The sequence below is a fragment of the Solanum lycopersicum genome, chromosome 11 (genome assembly GCF_036512215.1).
Source record: "Solanum lycopersicum chromosome 11, SLM_r2.1".
Taxonomy (NCBI): Eukaryota; Viridiplantae; Streptophyta; class Magnoliopsida; order Solanales; family Solanaceae; genus Solanum; species Solanum lycopersicum.
This window is the reverse complement of record NC_090810.1, coordinates 59,745,566-59,770,384: the sequence shown is the minus strand read 5'-3', so window position 1 is coordinate 59,770,384 and position 24,819 is coordinate 59,745,566. Positions and strand designations below refer to the sequence as shown.

Sequence of the window (24,819 nt, the reverse complement as noted above, 5' to 3'; positions counted from 1 at the left end):
GAAATAGCGAACATAATAGACATAATAATCGTGCTAGGTTGTGCTTTATATATTTCTGTCTGTTATATATATATTGCTTGCGAATATACAAAATATAGTAAGTATATGCAAATTCTGTATTTATACATTTAGAAATTTTTTAAAACACCATTTGTAAATTTCGCTTGCCAATATACAAACAGGGTAATTTATTAGAAATTTTTAATAAATCGTATACAAATAGCTAAGGTATGCATATACAGAATTTTTGATTTATACAATCAGGAACTGAATTATACAAACTCTAAATTTATACAAATCAGGCGAATAGCAAAAATTGGGAAAACTATAGCATCGAATTATAATTTTTTTTAAACAGTACCTAATATAGGCTAAATATTTGTTATTCTGCATAATTTTTCCAAACAAGTATCGAAATTATTAATGAATGTATATCTAATGTATATAACCAAGAATTTGAAATGGATTCAAAATTTTACGTCTCTTTCGTCAGTCCTAAAAAGAATGACACGTACATGAATATTCAAGCTTCGTTACAGATGATGCCATATACAACAAATTGTGATAGCTATTATACAAATAAATGATGGATGTTTACATAAAAGATCTTAAAGAGTCTCGCAAAATAATGCAAAAGTACATATTATAGGGAATCACACTTCTTCTTTTTTTCAAATTTGGGGTTATGAGGAAGTGATTACAAAATGGGAATCCAACATTCATCGACAAAATGAAAGTTCAGATTCCCCGAAAAGGAAAGACATCACACTTCGGTAAATGAAACCTCATTCAAACGAAAAGGCATACATATATCACACGTTATTTTATGTTATACAAACATGAACTGCGAGTTAAGTATTTTAATTTTTTCCCCATCAGACGCGATTTGGTGTTACATTAGGCGGAGTAGGTGCTGAACCAACGCGCTTCTTCCCACGCTCTGTCCTGCTGTTTTCCGCGAACTTGATGCTGTTCTGGTGCATTCCCTTTTGTTTCTCATCCTCAGTATACTCAGAACCAAAATAATGTTCTTCAGTACCCTTAATAGGATCTTTAGATGGAGGCAAAAACATACTACCCCACTGTGGAAAATGAACTAACATTACTGGAAGTGTACACGCGATGATCATCATCCCCATATACGTTAGTCCTGTTCCTGTCGAGTACTTTGTGCTCGTGAAAAACAGTAGTTGTGTCAATCCGGAACCAAAATTGCCTCCAGCTCCTGTCATACCTGATATTATACCTAATGATCTTCGCGAAATAAAGGGAATAATTCCAAACGTTGCACCACATGCTGCTTGTGCACCTATTGAGAATATGATCATCCAAGTAATAGCCAGAGGAAGTGTAGTAGCCCTTCCAAGTAGTAAACAGAACACACCACCAAGTGTTTGTAAAATCCATAAATTCCATAATCTGCCTCTCATCCCGAAATGTTTAGCTGCAACATCTGATGACCATCCTCCAAATGGTCGCGCTAATAAGTTAGCCATGCCAAATGTTGCAGCGATGATTCCAGCTGTATGAAGCTTCAAATCAAATCTACACATACAAAAATTGACTCAATTTCTTTATGTTCGTATAACGTTTAAGTACTAGAGGGAAACAAATCAAATCTAACCTATCGAAGAAATACTCAGCAATCACGTTATCTGTAGTTAATTCAACTCCCATTGAGTATCCATAGAGCAGAACAAAGATCCATGTTCTGTAATTTGTTGCAGCATACCATAATATCTAATGCAGATAACAAATGTTAGCTAAACGTAAACGTTAGTTATATTTTTGAATTTTGATATGGTACTGAATGTCGCTGACCTTTGAGAATTTATCTTTAGAAACATCGCCTTTCTTCTGTAAAGAAGCGAGGTTACCATCAGGTAAATCCTGTCCAAGAGTTAAAACTAAAATTCCCATAATAACATGAAGCCATCCAGGAATAAAAAATGCGATTCTCCAAGCAGTAAACGGGGTTGCCCCTGCTCTACGTATTATATCGTAGAGCAAAGGCATAATAAGTTGAGTAGCACCACCACCCATATTACCCCATCCAGCAGCTGTACCATTCACAAGTCCAATGATTTGACTATTAAACATCGTACTCATCCAATACTGACATGACACAAACGTTGCTAGTGAAAACCCAATCATAAACCTCACAGCAACGTACCCTCCAGCCGATGACACAAATGACATACAAAAAACAGTTGGGGCTGATAACATTATGAGAAACGCGCAACCATATCTAGGACCTAACATGTCACATATCGCGCCCATAGCTAGCCTCGACAAAATACTACCCGAAACAGAGGCAACTCCAGCATTACCAACGTCCATTTTAGTTAAATTAAGATTGTCCCTAATAATAGGGACTAAAGGGGCTGCAGCAAAAGTCGATACGAAACAAGTACAAAATGAAATCCATGAGAGTTGAAACGTTAGTCCATGAGGTTTCGAAAACGAATAAAATTTAAAAACTTTAGCTTTATGTTCAGAATCAACAGGGACTTTGAAATTGGCTGATGTATCAGTTGGTACAATTGGTGAAGCAACTGAAAATGCAAGAACTGGTTCTCTACCAGTAACACCATGCATTGAACTTCCTGGTGATCCTTCAATATCACCCATTTTAGGCAAAAAAAAAAAGTGATTAAAATGATAATTAAGGAAGATTAGTGAGTAATTAAGGATGTGTTTTAATTTTATGAAATTGATTTAGGTGGGGTTTATATAGGTAAAAAAGAGTTGACAAATTAGGGGTTTAAGTTAACCAATGGAGATTCCAAATGGATAATGTAACCTTATGGTATATCCCAAAGGATCCTAATTATAAGGAATCTTAAAGAATGTCCACTATATAAAATAGTTGTGTTTAATTGTTAATTATTCTTGTTTTGTTTAATCCTAATTGATTAATTAGATATATTATCTCTATGGCCTTCTCCTTTTGACATGGTTTATTGAGAACCTTTGGGCATATCAATAATACTGCTTTATATCATTTGACGTCATAAAGTTTCAGAAAAAATAAAGTATATTTTCAAATTTAGGGTCAAAAACAAATTTGAGATATTATTAACCTGAAGTTATTTCATGTCCTGTCTAATTAATCCCCCAACCCCAAACTCTTGTAATCAACATCTTGCAACTCATTATTGATGCGTTCGCCGCATCTCCTCTTCAAGTAGCCGAATCATTTCAGTCTCACTTTTATCATTTTGTCCGTGAAAGCCTCTCCGACATTCCCAATATAAATTTATTTCTAATCATATTTATCCTAATATGCCTACAGAATGTTTTTTTCTTTTTTTTTTCCCTTCCTTTTGCCTTCATTTTAACACCGGAATTTTATTTAAAACATTATTTGCCGCAATAACATAAGTATTTATTGTTAATTAATAGTTATTATTGTTGGGTATTATTTGCCCTGATTTCTTATCATAAAAAAGTTTTCCTTTTAGAAAAATATTTTGAATTGACTAATTCTTTTTTCGGTATGAAAAAGTTTAGAGCTCTATAAATAGAGGTTTGTTCATTCTAATTTAATTAGAGTTAATAATGTAGTCTTAAAGGCTTTGAGAGTTTTGGTTAGGGGGAGAATTTTTGAGTCACAAGCTTGATACATTATCACTTGTGTGAACCTCCCATGTAATTCGAGTGAATTGGTTGAGATTGTTTCACTCTGTATTTGTACTCTCATATTTATAGTGGATTACTCATCTCCTTTGTGGACGTAGATCGATTGATCGAGTCACGTTAAATTTCTGTGTCTTTTGGTATATTTCTCGTTTGTCTTCTTACTCATAATCTGTAGAGGTTTTCTTTGTTACTTCCATATTACACCTGCTTATTTTCGATCCTAACAATTATGAGTGACTTATAAGATTGGTTCAACTAATTACCAATTAATTATATGTAAAACATGCTAAAGCTTACGGATCATCATGAGTTGACCTTGTTAACTGATTTATGCTGACAAGGGTGGAGCTAAAAGTCTCGATACGAATTTGATCCAGTAGCTTTTGCAAAATTAATATATTTATATTAAGAAAATTACTAAATAACTACAATTATTAAATTTAAAACCCCATCATTATCACTTGAAGTCATTATTTAAAAATTTCAAACTCATAAAAATTAAAATTCTAACCCCGCCTCTATTTAATTTATCAATATATATGATCATTAAAATTACTTGTCATATTCAATATAACGTATACAAAATATTTTTTAAAAAAAAATCCTAATCACAAGTCTTTTTTTCTACCTACTCTACAAGGACAAAATCAACGTACGGCAATTTGCAAGTACACATACCTTTGACCTTGGAAAAAAAATATCTGAGAAATAACCTTTAAATGGGTATTAGAGCTCTATTATTTGAATTATAATTATAATCGATATGTGATGCGGCTTATCGAGGATTAAAACAAAAGGTTAATAGCTTTAATATATATATTAAATATATACATGTTGCTTTATTTCTTGTATCTTGCTATTTATTGTCATATTTTCTTATAACTATGATTCAAATAGTCTTTTTTTAAACGAAGAATTTATCGAAAACAATCATTCTATTCTCCTAAAACAAAGATAAGATCTACAAATACGTTATTATGTGGTGTATCTTGTTGTTGTATAGTAACTTTAGTAATAAGTTGTAAGTTCTCACTCTGTTTTAATTTATTTAACTTGATTTGTAGAATGAAGGTCAAACTTATTAACTAATATTTGGTATGAATTCGACATAAAGTTGTCAAAGTTTTTAAAATAAAATTAACTACGAATTTCATAAGAAGTTCAATAAGCTAAGTCACTATATATAATTAAGAATTTTAAAATATTCAGAAAGTATTTAAAAAAATTAAGATCAAGGAAGATTATTTTAACGATCTAAATAGTAATCAAAATAAATAGATTGAAACGGAAGAACGGAATAGTATTTATCAAGAAGTGATTGGCAATTAGGATGTGGATACAGCTATTTACAAGTTTAAAATACAGCAAGTGGGGATCGTTTAGAGCTATGGAAACACGTCTATTATTATTATTATTATTATTATTATTCATTTTTTATATATATCTATTCAATTTAGTTTGATAATTAGTATCTATATTAGAGTTTGACTATATCTTGATTTGTTATAGAAAATTCGGAGCTGAATTGTATAAATACGAATAAATTCGAATTTTGAGATCACTAATTAAGAATAAAAAATATTTATTATTTTATCACTGCATGAATGACGTTTATTGCCACTAGACATATTTTTTTGTTATACTTACCATATATAAGTTTTATTCTAAATATTTGACTTTCTATTTCTCCTATTTATCATTCCAACACAAATTGTTCTTTAATCGACCAAAAGTTATATTATTAGAATAAGTCAATATATATTCTGATTGAAAAATAAATAAATTAAAGCAACACGAATTGATACATAATTAAAATTTTATGCAAGTCTTGTATTATCCGGTGAATGTGTTTTATTGAGCCAATGGTAATTTCAAGATTTTGAGAAAAAAAATATTTTATCTCATTTTTTATATGTAATCACATAAAATATGTTATTTAATTTATTAATTATAACAATTTATCTCAATAAGTCACACTATCCCAGATATTATGTGTATGATTAAAAGAGACGAACATTTTGAAGTAATAAAATTATTAATGAGTGAATTTATAGTAGAATAACTTTTACGTATAGCAAATACTTACGAAATTTTGAACCAATAGTGTTTACAGCTAATAGGATAGAGGATATGTGTGTTATAATTAATTTGTACGTTATGTTGTCATAAAATGCACCTTTGTATAGATAATGTGAAATAATATTAAATAATTCGATATAAATTATTCACAAATTTTGATAGATCGCCAATAATAGTGATTTAAATGTATATTATTATTAATAATTAATACAACATTTTTTTTTATTAATACAACATATATAGTACAAAATGGTTAAAAGTTTATCAATAATGGTTATAAAATGACAAATATACACATAAATTATCGTAAATGGTATGCATATATCTTTCGTCATATTTTTTGAGACATTAGTGCCTTTGTCGTTCAAAAACTAGAGCATATATATCATTTATACTTATGGACATACATGTGTCATAATCTTATCCACTAACTGGACATTTATTAAATATCGGATCCATGAATAAGATTGTGTCACGTGTACCTATTTAGTCTTTCGTTAGAGTGAAGGACATATGTGCTCCAATTTTTAGACGACAGAGGTACCAATTCCAAAAGCATGACGAAGAAGATATATATATCATTTATGATAGTTCGAACGTATATTTTATCTTTTTCCACTATGTAAAATGACTTTCATTAAAAAAAAAATTGAACATGGTTTAAATAGTAGGGTAAAAACTGGCCATCAGGTGCAATTCTTGTCTTTCAATAACTGGATAAGCCCATCAAAGTTATTTTGGGCCTGGCCCAAATTAGCTCATTTATAAGTTTGAGCCAACTTAATTTGCATACGTAGCCCAAATCGACTCGTATACAAACGTAGCGAAACATACAAAGTAAATAATTGTTTTTCGTTTTGATTTATTTGATATAGTCGTAAATCATGGTAAAAGAAATATATTGGTTGGATTAGGTAATTAAACGGATTATAAAAGCAAATAAATGAGAAGTAAATGTTTAGTTGGATTGGTTAAATTATTGACTAATTATTTGGCTCAAATTAACATGTCTATTTTGATCCAACTAATTATTTTTTGGAAAACTTACGTAAATATACTATAATAAAAAAATATTTATCATTTATAGCAATAATTTTTTTTCACTTGATCACTTTTAATTCATTTATAATACAAGTTTAATCTATATTACAAAGATAAATTTATTTTCAAATAAACTACAAATTTTAATGATGGATAATACATTTATCACACACTTATAATACAATGTGACAATTTTTTACTAAACAAACGTAATATATTTTAAAAACAATTATAATTCAAATATATTGCATACATAATTCACTTTTAATACATATTACAGATTTATCACAATATTGTTATAAATGGTAATAAACAAAAAGTATCGCTAAAATCAGTAACTATTTTTAAAAATGTATTTATTCATGTAATTTTTCCTTATTTTTTTTATTATAGATTTTTTTTTAATTGATTCGACCTATTTCAATAAGTACAAATATTGTTTAATTCTTCCATTTGACATCCTACTCACAACTCATCTAATATAAGCTAAGGCTAGCTTTTGTACTCTATTGATATTGTTCGTTAATAAAAAACTATATTATATAAACAAAGGGCCAAAAATAAATGTGTGTGTTGAATTTCTTTGATTTTTTTATGTTCCTACTTCTAATATGTTGATTTTCTTTAACGAAAATTATGACTCTTCATGCTTAACTTAAATACTCTTAAAAGCAATTTTTAAGTTATTTTAAATGCTATATTAAAGATATGTTTTTTCATGTTTCCTAGTTCATGACAACATCAACCACCAACCAACTAAACCCCACCCCCACCCTCAAAAAGAAAAAATTTCGAAATAATTATTTATATAAATTTAAGATTAAAATTGACTATATCCCAAATATTAAAAAAGTAATTCTTTTTAATATTACTTTAGTTCCCAAAAACTATCTAGGAAATAAAGATAGCTTGATAAACATATCTTCTATTTATTAAAATTTTTAATAAGCGTAAAACATACAAATTAAAATGAGACGGATGAAACATATATTTATAACTATTTGTTTATATTACTAAAAATAGTTATTTCAAAATATTTGTTAATTTATAAAACTAAAATAAAATTAATTAAAATAAATGATTTTACATTAAATTAAGTTATTTTTTTGAAAGTTTAAATATTATAAAGTCCCAAAAAAGTTACTCTGTTGTTAATTTTTTATATTGTGGATAAAGCATATAAATAAAATATAACTGATTAAATCAGACACAAATCATTTATATTAAAAAGACTTTAAAGGATAAATAAATAAAAATATCCTTCTTATTTATAATTATTTTATTTATAAAGCGTGTGAAGAAAAAATAGACATATAATATGAAAGGGAGAGATTAGCAACTGTTTTTTTTTAACATTTATTGACCATTAAAATACTCATTATTTCACTTTTAAACAAGGTCAAAATTATTATCAGACCCCCACCATATAATACACTTAATTAACCATAACTCCTCTTCTTAATGACCACTGACTTTTATTAATTATGGTACTTTTTTTTTAATCTTAATTACATAATTCACACAACAAAATAACATTTTCACCTCTTATGTACTTGAATCTTTCTAAATAGTATATTCAAACGAATTTAAAGTTTAATCTTTATAAACATATTTTTTAAAAGATTTACGGAAAAGAGTCTGATATGCTTGTGATTTAGAATTGATATTCCTTTCGTTATAAAAATGACTCATATATATATATATATATATATATATTCCTAAATCGTATATCCAAACGAATTTAAAGTTTAATCTTTATAAACTTATTTTTTAAAAGATTTATGGAAAAGAGTCTGATATGCTTGTGATTTAGAATTGATATTCATTTCGTTATAAAAATGGCTCATATATATATATATATATATATATATATATAAATGTCTACGGTTATATTAATGGTTCACGTATATCTCTTTCCTTTAACAAAAGTGAAAAAAATAATTTTAATTTATTTTTTAAATTAGTTTTTGGAAAGAAATATATAAAATTCATATGAGGTATATTTGATCCTCCTCATATATATTTTTTTGTTTTAACGACTAATTTAAATTTATTGTTTTGATGGTCAAATTTATTTATGTTTCACTAATTTTTTGTTCGAGAATTTATTATAGATACCCTTTTTTCTACAAATACAAAAAATAAATTACAATATAGCCGAAAAAATTGTTTTAATTTTTGTTTACTTACACTAAAGAATGACAGATTAAAAATAAGAAACTCAAATAATAATGATTAAAGAAGTCAAAAATAATTTATGTATGAAAAAAATTAAAATATACCTTAAAATTTGTTAGAAGCATTATTTATATTCCCCTAATTTTTTTTCAAAGGTATATGTGAGATCCTTTTATAACGGTAAGGGTATATGCGAGTTATTTGTATAATAGCAAGGGTATATATAAGTCCTTTCATAGTGATGGCTATATCAGCTCTAAATGACACGATTGAGGGATATATTAGGCATTTTCCCAAGTTTTAATATTGAATTCATTATAATTTTAAAATTATAAATTCAAACTTATCGTTTATTAAAGTTTTGTAACCGTATTCGAGAACTTTTTTAGAAATACCTAATATTCCTCAAAAAATAAATTTTGTAGTATTAGAAAGAAATAGGACCTAAAGTATAATAAATACGAGAAAATTCATATAATTGACCTCAATAATTTTGAATCGATACATTATACATACTTAATTGATTGATTATTTTTATTTATTTATTTATTTTTCATATTACAATTTTACAACTACTTTTCCATGCATAGTAGTTTCACTATAAAATATCGACCCATTGATTGGACATTAAACTTAAATTGATAATCAATTGATATGGACAAATCCTATTAAATAATTGGGAGCTAAATCGTTTAATAAACTTAATGACTTCCTAACAGTACCCAAAAACTACCACATCTCCGATCAGTGGAGTCAGATAGAGTCGAGAGGTTCATCTGAATTTATTTTGATGAAATTTTTTTATTATTTATATATCAAAATTACTTTTTATGTATATACGGTAGATACAGTGAAAATTTTAATTCCTATGTGATTTCTAACCTAATCAACTACTTTTTCTTGCATTAATCTTTTATGGAAATTACTACTAATAATAACATAAATTAAATGCTTATGTTGGTACATCCATTGAATCCTAACCACTAGACATATGATGGATAACAATGTTGACTTTAACCAAATTAGGACCAATTCAATATATTGAAAATATCAAGAAGTAAATTAATAGCTTGTTTTTGTAATGTCATTTTTAAATTGGATTTGGATGTAATTTGATGTAACAGGAGAAAAAAGCGAAGAGTTTTATTCGTTATGATTCAAGATAATGACATATACATATCTATTTCAATTTAAGAGGCGTTATAAATTTATTTCTTAAGTTATATATGTCACGTCGAGCACAAAAATACGTATTTTATTTGAGATTGTGTTATAAAGATCCTCACTTTTTTTTAAAATCCTTGATCAATTAAAACTCCCAAGAAAGGAGGCAGTTGGCAAGTAAAGATCGAAACGTAATGATATCAGATTCATCTGAACTCAATGCATTCGATATAAATTATAAATTTATCGATAAGAATTCATTAACAATACAAACAAATATTAAATATGAACCATGCTTTTGAATTTAAATATTAAAAATCTGTAAAATTATAAAATTCAAATCTTGAATTTGTCTCGAACTGAAAATGATATATGTGGCAATGCCAAGTTAAGAGGGGTAGATTGTAGTTGTATAATGAAGAAAAACACATGTCTAAAGAAAGAAAAAAATATATATATGACAGATCACTATATATTATACAATCTAGGAAAGTTGGTAGGGGTCAAATATAATATATTTTTGCCCTGTTGACTAGGTATATATAAGTCACAGGCAAAAGTGTGATTATAAGTTTGGAAAATATTAAAAGAAAATATTATACTTTTTACATTCATAATTTTAAATATATAATGAATTAATGTTAAAAAAGTTTAAAAGACAAAAAAATATATGTTGCTCTCTCGATTTCGATTAAGTCATATGTCTCTAAGTTTTCTTTATAGTAAAACATAAAATACCTCAATAATACATGAAACATACAACTAAGCTCATCTATAAAACATTTTATAATAGACAACTAAACGAATCATAAAATATTTCTTTTTCCAATTCGATATTCGATTAATCATTTTTGCTAGAAATTACCTTAAATGATCTTTGAAATAGGTGATTGAAAATTCTCGACTCCCGCCCTTTCTTTTATTTTATTGATAAATCTTTAAAATCAAAAGTTATTGAACAAATTTTATCTGATGAACAAATTTTATCTGATAAGTGATGTTAAAAATTTGTAAATTATTTTTTACCTTGATTGATTCAAATTCATATCACGTAAAATTCATTTGAATAGTACATACTTCTTCTAAAGAATTTTTATTATTATTTACAAAACTCGAACCCAAAATATATATTATTAAAAATAAAATAAAAATGCATATTCCACCACACCACATTCAAAAATACAATATTAATACTCCACTAGTAAAGAAGGATAAAAAAAAAAACAAAGGTCAGATTTTGAATGATAAAGAGAATAAGGTGCTGACTTATAATTAAAAGCAATGACAGAAATTCACGGACTATTTCACTTCATTTCTGATAATATTATATGGTACACTCAAAAAGAACAACTAACTCGTCAACTCAAAAGAGTATTAAGTTACGATCGAATTCACGCATACACACTTGATAAATGAAGAACACAAGAATTTTTAAGAGAAAGAGGTGAGAGATCTAGAGAAAAAAAGAGAAAATTCAAAATTTCGTGATAACACCCCGTGAATAAACTTTTACGACGGTGGGGTATATTTATATTAATAAATCAGAGTATTTTTTATTATAGAGAATAAATGGAGAATAAATAGTAAAGCCTAAAATTTAGTCAGGTTAAACCGCGTAAACAGTTATATATATATTAATCAGGTTCCACAACCTAACATATTATACTTTCGAATACTTCATAATTTATGTGATATATTTTTTTTAGTCAGTTTCAAAATTTAACAAATAATTTAATTTAAAAATATTCATAATTAAATGATTTATAAATGTGTAATAATTCTTTTCGAAAAATAACAAAAAAAATTAAAAAACTTTTTTTCTATTTTACTTAAATTCATTCCTAGCTAGTCGATTCTAAGCTGAGGATCTATAAGATATAAAAATTTCCACCCCCAAATTCCAAAAGCTAGGAATAAGGTTAATCGATATATATTTTTACCTTCTTCATACTTAAATTATAAAATTATATTAAATATATTATTGTTATTATTATTTATTATCAATCAAATTATATCACATAAATTGCGATAAACGAGGGGAGTACTTTCCTTCTTTACAATGAGCTGTGCAAACACTTAAATTTGCCACCTTTGTTAACAACTCACGAGCCTATTTATACTTCTATTTTCTTTTTTTCTCTCTCTCCAAAACAAATATAATATAAACTCTTTTTTTTTATTTCTTTTCCCACTTATATTCCTCTCAAAAATGACTACTACTACAACTCTTTTATTCCTTAAAAAACTTGGTTTTTTTTACCTTATTTTTCTCTATTGTTTGAATAATGTAACGAGTATTCGCGAGTTATCCAGTACTAGTGCTAGCATCGAGCCATCGACTAGTACATCGATGGTTGACGGAACGTCGCATGTGTTGATGAAACATAATAAAGGTCCAATTTTTCATGGAAAAGAAGTGAGGAATTGTTTGCCTAAGGGATTTAAGCATGCTTCTGCACCAAGTAGGTATGTTAATTATCATATTTTGGGCTCAATTGGATGTTCACAAGGCAAAAGTTACAAGAAATTACCTTAGTACTCCAAAAAGTGAAATAATATATGAGACGATATCGATTTCATCTATTATAGACTCGATCTTTTTGAAAAAAATACGTGGTGGTTAACATGTCTGGAAGTATAGAAGAACGTTCGTTTGATGATATTATTACGAGTATTTTTGTGTGTACATGCAAGGTTGAATCACTAGATCTTTATTTATTCCTTTGTTGTTGTTGGTTTGATCAAGAATGAGAGATATATAGTACTATGATTTTTGTTAGTTTGTTTTTTTATTACAAGAGATTTTGTAATGCTTAAGAATATAATATATATGAAAAAGATTTCATTATCTATCCACCTTTTTTACTCTTTTTTATTAAAAAAATAAATAAAATACATTCCCCTTCTCTTGTCTTTAGAGAAGAGTGGATATATATGCATGGCGATGTACCTTTTTACGGTAAGAATTCAGTAATTTTGATTCAAAAATTTTTAATATTTGTTATACAAATTCAATACGTATTGACAGCCCCTCAAACTTATATAATCAAAATCTCAACTTGTTTCTATTGAATACCTTAACAAATGATAAAGTATTCTTATGAAACATATTCTATTCGAATTTAAAGTTTTTTTGTTGTGTATGTTTTTAATTCCCAATAACCGAGATAAGTTAACTACATAAAATAATTTTAGAAACCAGAATAATATTTCCTAATGGTATGGTAAGAGAGATTTAGAATTTTAAATCAAAGAATACGCTGTCTCTACGGTCTAGTCTACCTGATATAAAATCGTCTTTATTAGTAAGCCTTTTTAATTTAATATGAACTTTCTAGCGAAAATTTAAATTTAGTCGAAGAAAATATCGCACACATCGAGTAAAAAAAAATTAATCAAAAAAAACATTCTCTATCCTTTTTTTTACTATGAAATACTCACGAGATAAATGTTATGGGACCCCATAGAGTTACTGGTTTACCAGTGGAGACAGAGACTATTCAATTTCTATTTTATTGTCGTTTCATTATTATATTATATATACTATGTACACTCATAAATAAGAGAAAAAAAAAATTCAAATGTCAAAGGAAAAGTTGGAGCTATAAATCGCATATCTAATTCTGTTGGATGGTAATAAAGAAAAATAATAATATAGAAGTTTGGTGACAAATAAAAGAAAATTAATGTAAACAAGTTAGTTGGACATTATTTCTGGAGAGTGATTTGTGTTGACAAGTTTTTCCTACATCAAAAGATTCATATCATTTATTTTAACTAATCTTGAAATAAACCTATAGTTGAACTACTACTAAAAATTTGGTATAATATATCGATAGACTTCACTTTTATCTTGACATCAACTGGCATCTAATCACCTCAAATTTGAAAATGCACATCTACATATTTTAACTTAAGTTGATCATGTAAATATTTCAATTTTGAGAATGCACATCAAGATTGAATGTACCCCCAACTAGATGTGCATTTTTAAAGTTAAGTGTTCAAGAACAGAATTAGTAGCCTACATTTCGGTCAAACTCAGTAAATTTTGTTCAAATAATATATTCGTATAAATAAATTCATTACATATGTACAAATACTAAATTTAGAACTCAGTTATTATTATAAAATTAAAATCCTAGCTTTGCCGTTAATTGGTGTTCGCGAGACACACTTATGATCACATGAACGTTGGGTGTTCAACTAATCACGGAAGCTAAGTTAAAATGTTGTCCATATATCATATCTATTTTCTTTTGTAAATGTAAAAGTTGTATTGTATAATATGTAAAACTTTATACTCCCACTGTTTCAAAAAGAATGATCCTTTTTTGTCTTGGCAACACTTAAACTTTAACTTTCCACGTGATATGTTTAAAACCACAAGATTAAAAGACATTTTGATACATTTGACATAACTTTAATTTAGAACCACAAGATTAAAATATTTCTTTCTTTTCTTAAACTCCATTTCAAGTCAAACTAGCCAATCTTTTTAAAATGGAGGGAGTACCAAAATTTGCTCCGAAAGAAAGCATATATTAACTTGGAAATTCTTTTTACCTTCTCTTTGGTCATCCTCAGAAAAGGCTGCAATTTATGCATAACAAGAAAGGACTCGATTTTTGAACTCACTAAATGTACAGACAAGGAAGAACATGAAAATTATGCACGTTACAACTAGGCTATATTTAAACCTGCGCATTAAATTCAAAAAAATATCCGCCAGGATATAATAGTAAATTTATATTATCTTAACGTTCTAAAAAGTCAAAACCCGAGATCCAGAAACGAGTACTAGGTTCCGAAATTCGAGTTTAACCCGAGAAGAAGGAGATTTGCAGTAAAATAACAAGGAAAAACTAGAACTTCAGCTATATAGGTCATCATCATCGGCTGCGGCATTAGAAGTTGCAAATGGGTCAGCTGCAGCAGTCCCGCCGCTACTAGTCTCTGCAAATCGAAACTCTGTTCCAAAACCTCTAGACTGCTGTAATGTCTGAGCAAATGCCTGGTATTTGCGTATATCAGCATCGCTGACACTCCGACGGGCATACTTCATAGACTCCTCAAAGTGAGCGGGTTTGATCTCCGGTACTTCATCGACATCCTCATCCATCGAATCGGGATTCTCCTGTCTTCTCTTCTCCCTTTCTATATCCTGCAATTAGAGGGAAAAAAATGACAGATTTAGGATGAAGAATACCAATAACTCAAAATCGAGATAACAGAGATTGGCTACAATTGCAAACATGGAGTTCAGAGACCATACTGCGCGCACCCAAATTGAAGTTTAAAGCAAGATACAGTTTTTCAAGCCAAACAACTTAATTAAATCTGGTTCTAACAAATCAGTTGTCACATTCTAATCCAGTTCAAATTTCAGTCAATTGAGGATATAATTGTTGAAATTTGGCTACTTATTTTGTAGAACGTGGAACATTGAAGACAATAATGGCCAGCAGCGCCATCATGAGAAATTAATGAATTCATGGAGAAAATTAACAGTCATACAGTATAGCATATACCTCTTAGCATGACAACCTGAAAGCAACCAGAGCTTGACAATCAATCACTATGTAACCAAAAGCATGCAAGACAGGGTTGTAGAACAAGTTTAAGAAGCTACTGAGGTTCAAAAGTATAAAAAGAAAAAATTCAAAGCAGTAAAACGTGGATGAAGTGCGTACTTTCTCTATGTTCTCCCTTATGGCATATTTGCAGGATCGTTGACAAATCTCAGTGATATCAGCCCCACTAAATCCTTGAGTATGTTTGGCGAGAGCTCTCAGATCAATATCCTTTGATAAGGGGGATTTTCTGAGACATGCCTTGAAAATCTGATGGCGTGAATCTTCATCTGGCAGAGGAATATAAATTAACTGGTCAAGACGGCCAGGTCGAAGAAGTGCAGGGTCAATTATATCAGGCCTGTTTGTGGCCCCAATTATAAAAACAGTCTTCTTTGCATTCATGCCATCCATTTCAGTCAGAAGTTGATTCAAAACACGATCAGCTGCTCCTCCAGCATCTCCACTGCTGCTGCCCCTCTGCAATTGTATAAAGCACCAGTTCTTGTAAGTAGTTGCGTGAGGTAAACTTAATTCGTGCTACATGTTTCCGTACAATATTATACTTTTAAATCTATCTATTTGCTAGATCAGGATGTGAATGATCTTGAATCCAGCAAACTAATTAAAATGATTGCATATGGTCATACAACTGAAATCTTTAAACTATTTATCTTACCTGAGTAGCAATAGAGTCAAGCTCATCAAAGAAGAGGACGCAAGGTGCAGATTGTCTGGCTTTATCGAAAATTTCACGAACATTCGCCTCACTCTCTCCAAACCACATGGTGAGCAGTTCAGGTCCTTTGACACTGATAAAATTAGCTTGACATTCATTTGCAATTGCCTTGGCAAGTAGGGTTTTCCCACATCCTGGGGGACCATAGAAAAGTACACCTTTCGAAGGTGACATACCAAACTTCTCAAACTTCTCTGGGTGTTCCACTGGATATTGAACAGTCTACATAAAATAAAACAAGAGCAATAATCAACATCTCTTAAGACAAGTAACTTATGTGGGACATAAGTATACATTGAGACCATTATATTGAATGACATTACCTCTTGAAGCTCTCGCTTAACATTTTCAAGGCCTCCAATGTCTTGCCATGAGACATTAGGCACTTCAACCACCTGCAAAGAGTTTCACAGACCAAGACAATGAGTTTGTGCCCCGAAAAATAGTAATGCACATCTTACGTCAGGAATCACATAGATAAGATGAAACCATAATTTGCAATTGAAATTGCCACTCTAAAAAGATATCTCGATACTCTCACACTTGGTTGTGATGGGCTACTTACTGTTTCACGCAATGCAGATGGATTGCTTGTACCGAGAGCAGTTTGGAAGTGCTCATTTGTTACTGCCATTGAGTTCAACACCTCAGCATCAATGGTGTCATCTTCCAGATCAATGACATCCATCTTCTCCCTAATGCACTGAAGAGCAGCTTCAGTGCAAAGAGCAGCAAGATCTGCCCCAACATAACCATGTGTATCTTTCCCAATTCTTTCCAAATCGACCTGCAAAATAGAGTAATCATCATTATGTTATAAAGTTTGCTCCCAAAGAAACCAAGTTTGGCAAGAGGGGCTTACTTCTTCCGCAAGCTTCATATTCTTAGTATGAATGCGAAGAACTTCAAGACGCCCAACTTCATCTGGAACACCAATGTCTATTTCTCTATCAAACCTACCAAACCTTCTCAAAGCTGGATCAATGCTGTTTGGACGGTTAGTCGCTCCCATCACTATAACATGAGCACGAGATTTCAGTCCATCCATCAGAGTTAAGAGTTGTGAGACAATCCTCCTTTCAACTTCACCATGTGTCTTCTCTCGCTTGGGAGCAATTGAATCAATTTCATCAATAAATATGATAGAAGGAGCATTCTTTTCAGCCTCTTCGAATGCCTTTCTAAGATTACTTTCACTCTCTCCAGCCAATTTGGACATGATTTCAGGTCCATTAATGCAAAAGAAAAATGCACCTGTTTCATTAGCAACAGCTCTGGCTATCAAAGTCTTTCCAGAACCAGGGGGTCCATAAAGTAAAATTCCCTTTGGTGGTTTCACACCAATAGATTTGAAAAGCTGAGGATGCCTCAATGGTAGTTCCACCAGTTCACGAATCTGGGCCATCTGTTTTCTGACACCACCCACATCATCATAGCCAACTTCATCAAGTCTCTCCTCATCCTCCCTTTTCACAGGCTCACCCTCACAAAAGATTTCAGTGTCTGGAGCAACAACACAATACTCCCCAGGGTCAGTTTCTATGACCTTGAATTCCACACTTCTCATCCCTCCTCTAACAAGAAAATTGTCTCCCTTCCTCAATGGACGATATGCCTCCAAAAAGTAAGCTGCAAGAAGGACAAAAAGTTTTAAAAGCTGACACAAATAGATCTGACAGGCAAATAATATTAATGAAATTAGTGAGTAAATGTGAAGACTGAAAACCAATTAAGGTTGCACTGTCCACGAAGAACCCACCCCAGTTTGACCCACCCTCTTCTTTATGTACTAAAGTTCTTCAAACACTCACAGGAGAGAGCGGATCCTATATGAGAAATGCCTTTAATACACCATATACAATCTGTGAAGGGATTGTTGGACTTGGCTTCCAAGATACAAATAAATTTCATTCTAGATATATTTACGGGTCAGAGACAACAGACAAGCTTAACAAATTGTACATCCTGCCGCACACAGTTAATGGAGAACAAAGAAAAGGCAATTGTCAAACAGTAAGCTGTGCTGCTGCTACCATAACTTCCAACTAACTGAATATATCAATCAGGTCTACACTTACGTTTAAGGAATGCATCAAACAAATCCCCTGTGAGACCTTCTATTGTATCATCAATAGGGAGTATGTGGACACGCTTCCCATACTTGACATCTGGACACTGGTGCACAGATACAACATCTCCGAGACGAACCCTCAAATTTGAACGGACTACCTTGTTCATCCTAATCTTTGGCTCATCACATGTTTCATCAGCAAGGGCAATGACAACTGTATCCTTTCTCTTCTTTCCCTGGAAAAAAGATACAGCAAAACACAAATTTAGAGTAAACTGAGTTGACATGCAGAGGAATACGCACAGAAATCCAATATGCTGACGTCCATTTTTAAATATACATAAGAATAATAAAGCTAAGTCACAAGGAATAAGTACAAAGAAAATCATAAGCATATATATACATCTTGGTTTATTGTGCTTCAAACGTCACAACAACAACAAATCTAGTGAAGTTCACCAAAGTAGGATCTGGTGCTTCAAACGTCAAAATATTTCCAAAATAGTACATATCTACCATGATTCAGAAGTTCAATGTATAGATTTAATTATGTCAGTGTCATCAACATCTTAGAGTGATCTGGTTGTTGAAGAAAAACAAACTAGAAAATCAATGACCCTTGATACCCTAAAATGACTCAATCCCCCCATTCCATTTGGGACAAGTTAAGTTGTCAAACTCTGAGTGAGCAACAAAACCAAATAAACAATGTAAAACATCAAAAAAAAGTTGGAGTTAAAAGGAAAAGAATCTACTAATTTAGTCCAACAGAGGATTTTGAACAGTTTCCACTGCATGAACTATATTCAATGTTTTTCCATCAAAGATGTCAAATACAGACCTTACTCCACAACCTTCAGCACAAAATCTATAAACACTAACACTAACACTATCATACTTTTAAATATAAAAGAAGGTTTCTATACCATCCTAATCACCGAGAAATAGCAAAACAGCTCCCACTGCATGAACTATTTATTCACTCAATGATTTCCTATCAAAGATGTAGAATACACAGGGGCACACCCATATAGAGAGTTTCGGGTGCTCGAGCACCTATTGACCCCAACAAAATTTTTTTGTAAATATATATCGAAAATACTAGAAACAGGATAAAAACAACTCGTGAGCACCCATCGAACAAAACGTCCTATAGGTACTTTGGTTCAGGAGTAGAATTCCAAGGCCATTGATGCCATAATTTTTTGTTGAAAAAAGCTAATTCAAACTTGTTCTTTGTTTTTTTAACTCTTCTTTTTACATATTTTCACTGTTGCTTAAATTTCTCATTATTTTTAACTTTCCTATTTTTTGTATTTAGTTTACTAACTAAACTATTTATATATTTATAGTAGTAAGCTTCTAAAAAAATTGCTAGCAACTTCAAGTTAAAAAAGGATTTGAACATCTACGACCATCAAATCACGGATCCGATCCGCCACTGAGAATACATACAAAATCATACTGAATCTATGAAACACTAATACCATCACACTTCCAAATCTAAAATAAGCTTTCTATCCTATCCTAATCAACGAAAAAACAACAAACACTCACCGAGGACCTAAACAAACAAGAAATAAGTCATTAGACAGTTCAAACGCTACACAATTAGAGATAGTTCAAACTCAAAACCCTAGAAAATCATCATCAATCCAAAAATCACTAAATAATCATATTAAATTCTGCATAAATCGACCAAAAAACACCAGTAATAGTACAACAGTAAGTTTCAGCTAGATACACTAAAGTTCAAACAACCTTGATCAGAATTGTATCTCCACGGAAAAGCTGAAGTTTCTCCATAGTAGCAGGATGTAAAGCGACAACGGAATTATCATCGTTGACCGTTTCATCTACAATAAGCCTGTTCGCTGCTTTCTTCCGCTCCAAAATCGCCGTAGAAAAATCCTTCTTAGAATTTTTTCTGCAAAAAAAAATCAAAAGAAATTGTGAATCGAATTGCAAATCTTATCAAATCGATACTGAATTTCGAATGTGAAGAAGAAGAAAACTCACGAGTCAGATGACTCAGCCTGGTGAGACATTTTCTCGAAATCGTTCGCGATCTGCACAGAGAGAAATGGGGAAGAAGAACTGAAAAATACGAGTAGATATTTTTTTCTATTGAGAATTATTTTCCGGGGCTTTATATAAGCGAGAGTTTTTCCTTTTTTTTTTCTTTTTTTTTTTGTTTTTGGGTTACCTATGTGTATTGGGAAAAGTGACTATTACAAAAATATACTTAAATTTGGACTATTAAATTAAGCTTTATTTTAATTTAATTAGTCTAAGTAGGATTAGGAATATTTCCATTAGAAATTGAATTACTTATGTCCTATTTGATTAAGAGAAACTTTGGATGGTAAAAAGATTTTTTTTAGGTAATCACCCTAAAATATTACCATAACATTGATTGAGTCGGTTTCGTTTTTTGTATTATTGATTTGATTTATCAATTTTTTTTATTTTTAAATATGCTAAACAATAACAAATCAAAAAAATATTCTTTATTGGTTTTTGGTTTATCGGTTTTTGAATCATTAACTGTTTAGTTTTAGGTTTTGTCCAATAAAAAAATGCTCATAAAATAAATATATGTTTTATCACTTCTCTAACAATGTGACACACGAGACAAGCAAATCAGTTGTAAATGCTTTGATATAGTAAAACAAAAAATGTAATGAAAAATTGCATCAATAAAAGTAGATGTAGCGTGAAGGCTACAATAACATGTTACAACCAAAACATAATATGAAATTTCGAATGTGAAGTAGAAGTACTATGACGTGTGAATTGTGTAGACAGTAGTGTACAGGACTGATATAGTATCTAGTTATGTTAAATTATTAATATTTAATATTTATGAAGGATATAGTAGTAACTTACTATCGTTTTGATTATCGGTTTACTCAATAATTTAGTACTAAAAATCGACACCAAATCGATGGCTCAATATTTTTTTAATAAAAATTAAAACTCTGTTAATCCAATAACTCAATAACTATGACCTAATAATATTTTTCGATTCGATTTTTACACACCCCTATAAACAAGAAGTCTAACTACATAGTAAGTATTACGAATGAAATGTCTACATTTTTTAGCCTTCTTTGAATTAATAAGAAAGTGTAATCTCTCTATTATCTCCTTTGAAACACTAACATTCATTTGCACTCAAATGTACTCGTAATCTCTTGACCATCGATGTTGACAAAGAGGGAGCAACTTTTGAGACATATGACCGGTGAGCAATTTAATCATTTCGTATATTATTGTACTTGTATATATATGTTATTTTTGTTCGACGAATTGGACGTCCTTAACACTACATGCTACGCAACTGCATATGACATGCAGTGGTGGATTCAGGATTTTCATTAACAAGGTTCGAAAAAAGAGATTTAAACCACTAAGTCAATCTCTAATTTTATTTTCATGAGGTTCAAATTCAATATATAAACATAAAAGTTCTTTAAAATACCTTAAATATACATTATAATTTTTTATCGAGGGGGTTCAACATAAAACTTTTTTTAATCGAGAAATTCAACGTAATTTTTTATCGAAAGGTTCATCCGAAACCCCTCGAAATATTCTAGGTCCGCCCCTGATGGCATGCCTCTCCCAATATCAGATAGTTTTAACTTTAATACGTAAGTTACCTAGTATTTCAATTGATTGTAATGCTTATAGCCAGCGATTTTGTATGGATGCATATTATATATGGATAAATAAATTCCTTTTTAACCAAAAAAAAAAAAAAAAAAAAAAACTAAGCTTTCATTTAATCTGAAGTAGAGGCCAAGTTAATATACTCTCTTTGCCTCAATTGACGTGTTACTTTTAATTTTTCGAGAGTTAAAAAGTTTAAATTTGATTGGACATTTGTCAAAAAAATCTTCAAATTTTTTGAAATGAAATGTATAAATTTGTAAATTACGTAAAAGTACTATAAGTAAAAAAAAAAGATAATTCAAAATGTTTGAAAAATTTATGAAAAACTTACGGCAAAAAATAGATTTATTTGAATTTTGAAATTTGAAAATCGTCATGAGATGAGATAGGAGAGTATGAATTTTTAAATTAGTAACTTTTGTGAAAATTTTATTGTTATACATATTATGAAATTTATTAACTAATTATAAATATTTATCTATTAATTAATTTTATATTACTGCTATTTATTAATGATCATTATTTTTAGTGCAACTTACATAATTATTTATGTCATGATTTACCATTAATTATTTATCATCTCCGTGTTCTTCAATATAATTATCTCATTGCTTTGTTACTTAATCTTCATGGAATAATTCTAAACTTATAAATAATAATGTTCTTTTTTTGTTATTAATTTTTAGTATGCTCACAAATCAAAATTTGATAAATCATATTAATAATACATAAAATTAGATGTAATTGAGACAACCAATGCACACCCTTAGACCTTAGTTAACAGAAAAAATATTCCAAGTCTGCAACATGTTCACTGTTTAAAAGAGAAAAAAGAATTATATCGCAAGAAGGTATTATCAGAGGCGGAGTCAGAATTAAGAGTTTGAAATTTTATATTTTTTTTAAAAAAAAGGGAAAATATTTTGATGCTCTTAATCAATTTTGTTAGGGGTTCACAAGTTAATATACATATTATTTATTTAATTTTTTAGTATAAATATTGGTTCTGCAAAAAAGCTATCGATTTCGTCCAAACTCACGAGCCTCTGCCTAGCTCCGCCTCTAGGTATTATAATGGTGGATTCAAAGCTTTGGAATCCTCAAACAACTTGTTTGAATTGTACGACGTTATTGAATACAGAGCAAACAAATCAAGAATTATATTAATGATTTGCTAGATTAGTGTAAATTATTGGAGTAACGTGAAATTTTCTTAAGGAAAGCAAGATACTCGTTCTAATTAAATTAAGTTTTATTTTATTTGTCAATTCTAATTTGATGCAAATCATGATACATTCAGCAACAATATATAATGCAAAACTTTTAAAAATTATAATTTTCTTAGGTAAAATTATGTCACTGACATTAACGTATGGGTTCATTATTTTCTTACATTTTCCAATAAAGCTTAGGTAACTTCAAAGTCAAGCTATACTAGCCATGATAGAAAAATGGAAAAGAGAAGGCAATAATAATTAAAAAGAGAAAAAAATCTCATTTAGATCTAAACTTCAAGTGTTCAATTTTTTTAAAACAATAAACTATTGAAATCTTATCCATGAAAACAAAAATATTGAAGTTGAATTAGAAGTGGTTAATTGGCTAGAAGTGGGAATAAAACTTTCGAAAAAATAATTAACAGACGTTTGAACATAAAAATTATAAATTAGGGACGTATTTTAATATTAATACAAGTTATTGTTTAAAATTTGCAAGTGATTTAGAGTGAAAATAATAAAAGTATCAGAGTTTTTCAAGTTCAAATAAAATTTCAGAAATTTATAACAATTCTATGTTAAAAAATAATTTTTCAAAATAAAATTCTGATAAAACATGAAAATTTTGCATTTATTATGCTATAACTAATTAAGTTGCTAAAATAGTTGAAAGAAAGGTAATTATTCACTTTAACTCATTTGTCATTTCCAATTAAAGGCATTTTGATCTTCTAAAGTAAAATATAACTATTTATAAAAAAGGAACCAAACAAATCATCAGCCTATTTCCCTTTTTAAGTTTAATTTTTACCTCTTTTGGACCCATAAATCTGTATGGAAAATATATTCCAGACAGTCTGAAAAAGAAAAAGAAAAAAAGTACAATACAAAAAGAAATACAATGTTCATAGAAGGATACTAAGAATGATGAGATCATGTTTAGCCAATAGAAATAATGAAAATTACGAGATTTCGAGTCTAGAATATGAAAAAAGAATTATTAAGAAATGTTTATACCTTAAATAAATTTTGTGTGATTCAAATTTAAAATATTCAAAATTCTAATGTGGATAAATTAATAAATGATGAGATATTAAAGATCAAAGTTATTATGAATATTTAAAATATTAATAAGTAAATTCTTCTTATCAAAAGTTAAGAGGATTAAAAACTTATACTCGATGAAAATTATATGAAATGCTTTCTTTTGTTAGTTTGTATAAAAAAATATAATACACTTTCATATTAAAAATTAATTTAATCTTTAAATTTTAATTTTATCTTTATTGAAATATGTTCTCTTATTCTTTTACTTATTTTAATCATAAATTTCATAAATATTTTTCCCTTCTACTATCACGCCCAAATATAGCAACATATATCAAGATGAAGGAAATAAAGTAGTAAAATAACTAAAGTATACGTGAGTTAACTCGA

The 24,819-nt window shown here is 29.4% G+C and overlaps 2 protein-coding genes across 2 annotated transcripts; both read right to left on the bottom strand.

Moving 5' to 3' along the window:
• Positions 1-833: 833 nt before the first annotated feature.
• Positions 834-2,638, bottom strand: LeNRT2.3 (nitrate transporter NRT2.3). Its single transcript, NM_001247198.1, is given in 3 exon segments — positions 834-1,545; positions 1,625-1,740; positions 1,822-2,638. Coding segments are annotated over 3 exon segments (1,596 nt in total). The 5' UTR covers positions 2,632-2,638; the 3' UTR covers positions 834-875.
• A 12,136-nt stretch (positions 2,639-14,774) lies between these two features.
• Positions 14,775-20,605, bottom strand: LOC101265798 (cell division cycle protein 48 homolog). Its single transcript, NM_001366518.1, has 9 exons — positions 20,507-20,605; positions 20,249-20,414; positions 18,495-18,723; positions 17,279-18,045; positions 16,982-17,203; positions 16,740-16,811; positions 16,357-16,638; positions 15,798-16,157; positions 14,775-15,268 (listed from the first exon to the last, which is right to left on the bottom strand). The coding sequence occupies exons 1-9, from the start codon at positions 20,533-20,535 to the stop codon at positions 14,978-14,980; spliced, it is 2,418 nt and encodes an 805-aa protein (NP_001353447.1). The 5' UTR covers positions 20,536-20,605; the 3' UTR covers positions 14,775-14,977.
• Positions 20,606-24,819: the final 4,214 nt, after the last annotated feature.

Coding starts and splice junctions, on each gene's coding strand:
- LOC101265798 (NM_001366518.1), bottom strand. CDS start 20,535: ATGTCTCACCAGGCTGAGTCATCTGACTC. Junction 16,639..16,739: donor TTAAGCGAGAGCTTCAAGAG/GTAATGTCATTC, acceptor TATTTTATGTAG/ACTGTTCAATATCCAGTGGA. Junction 15,269..15,797: donor TAAGGGAGAACATAGAGAAA/GTACGCACTTCA, acceptor CTCTAATTGCAG/GATATAGAAAGGGAGAAGAG.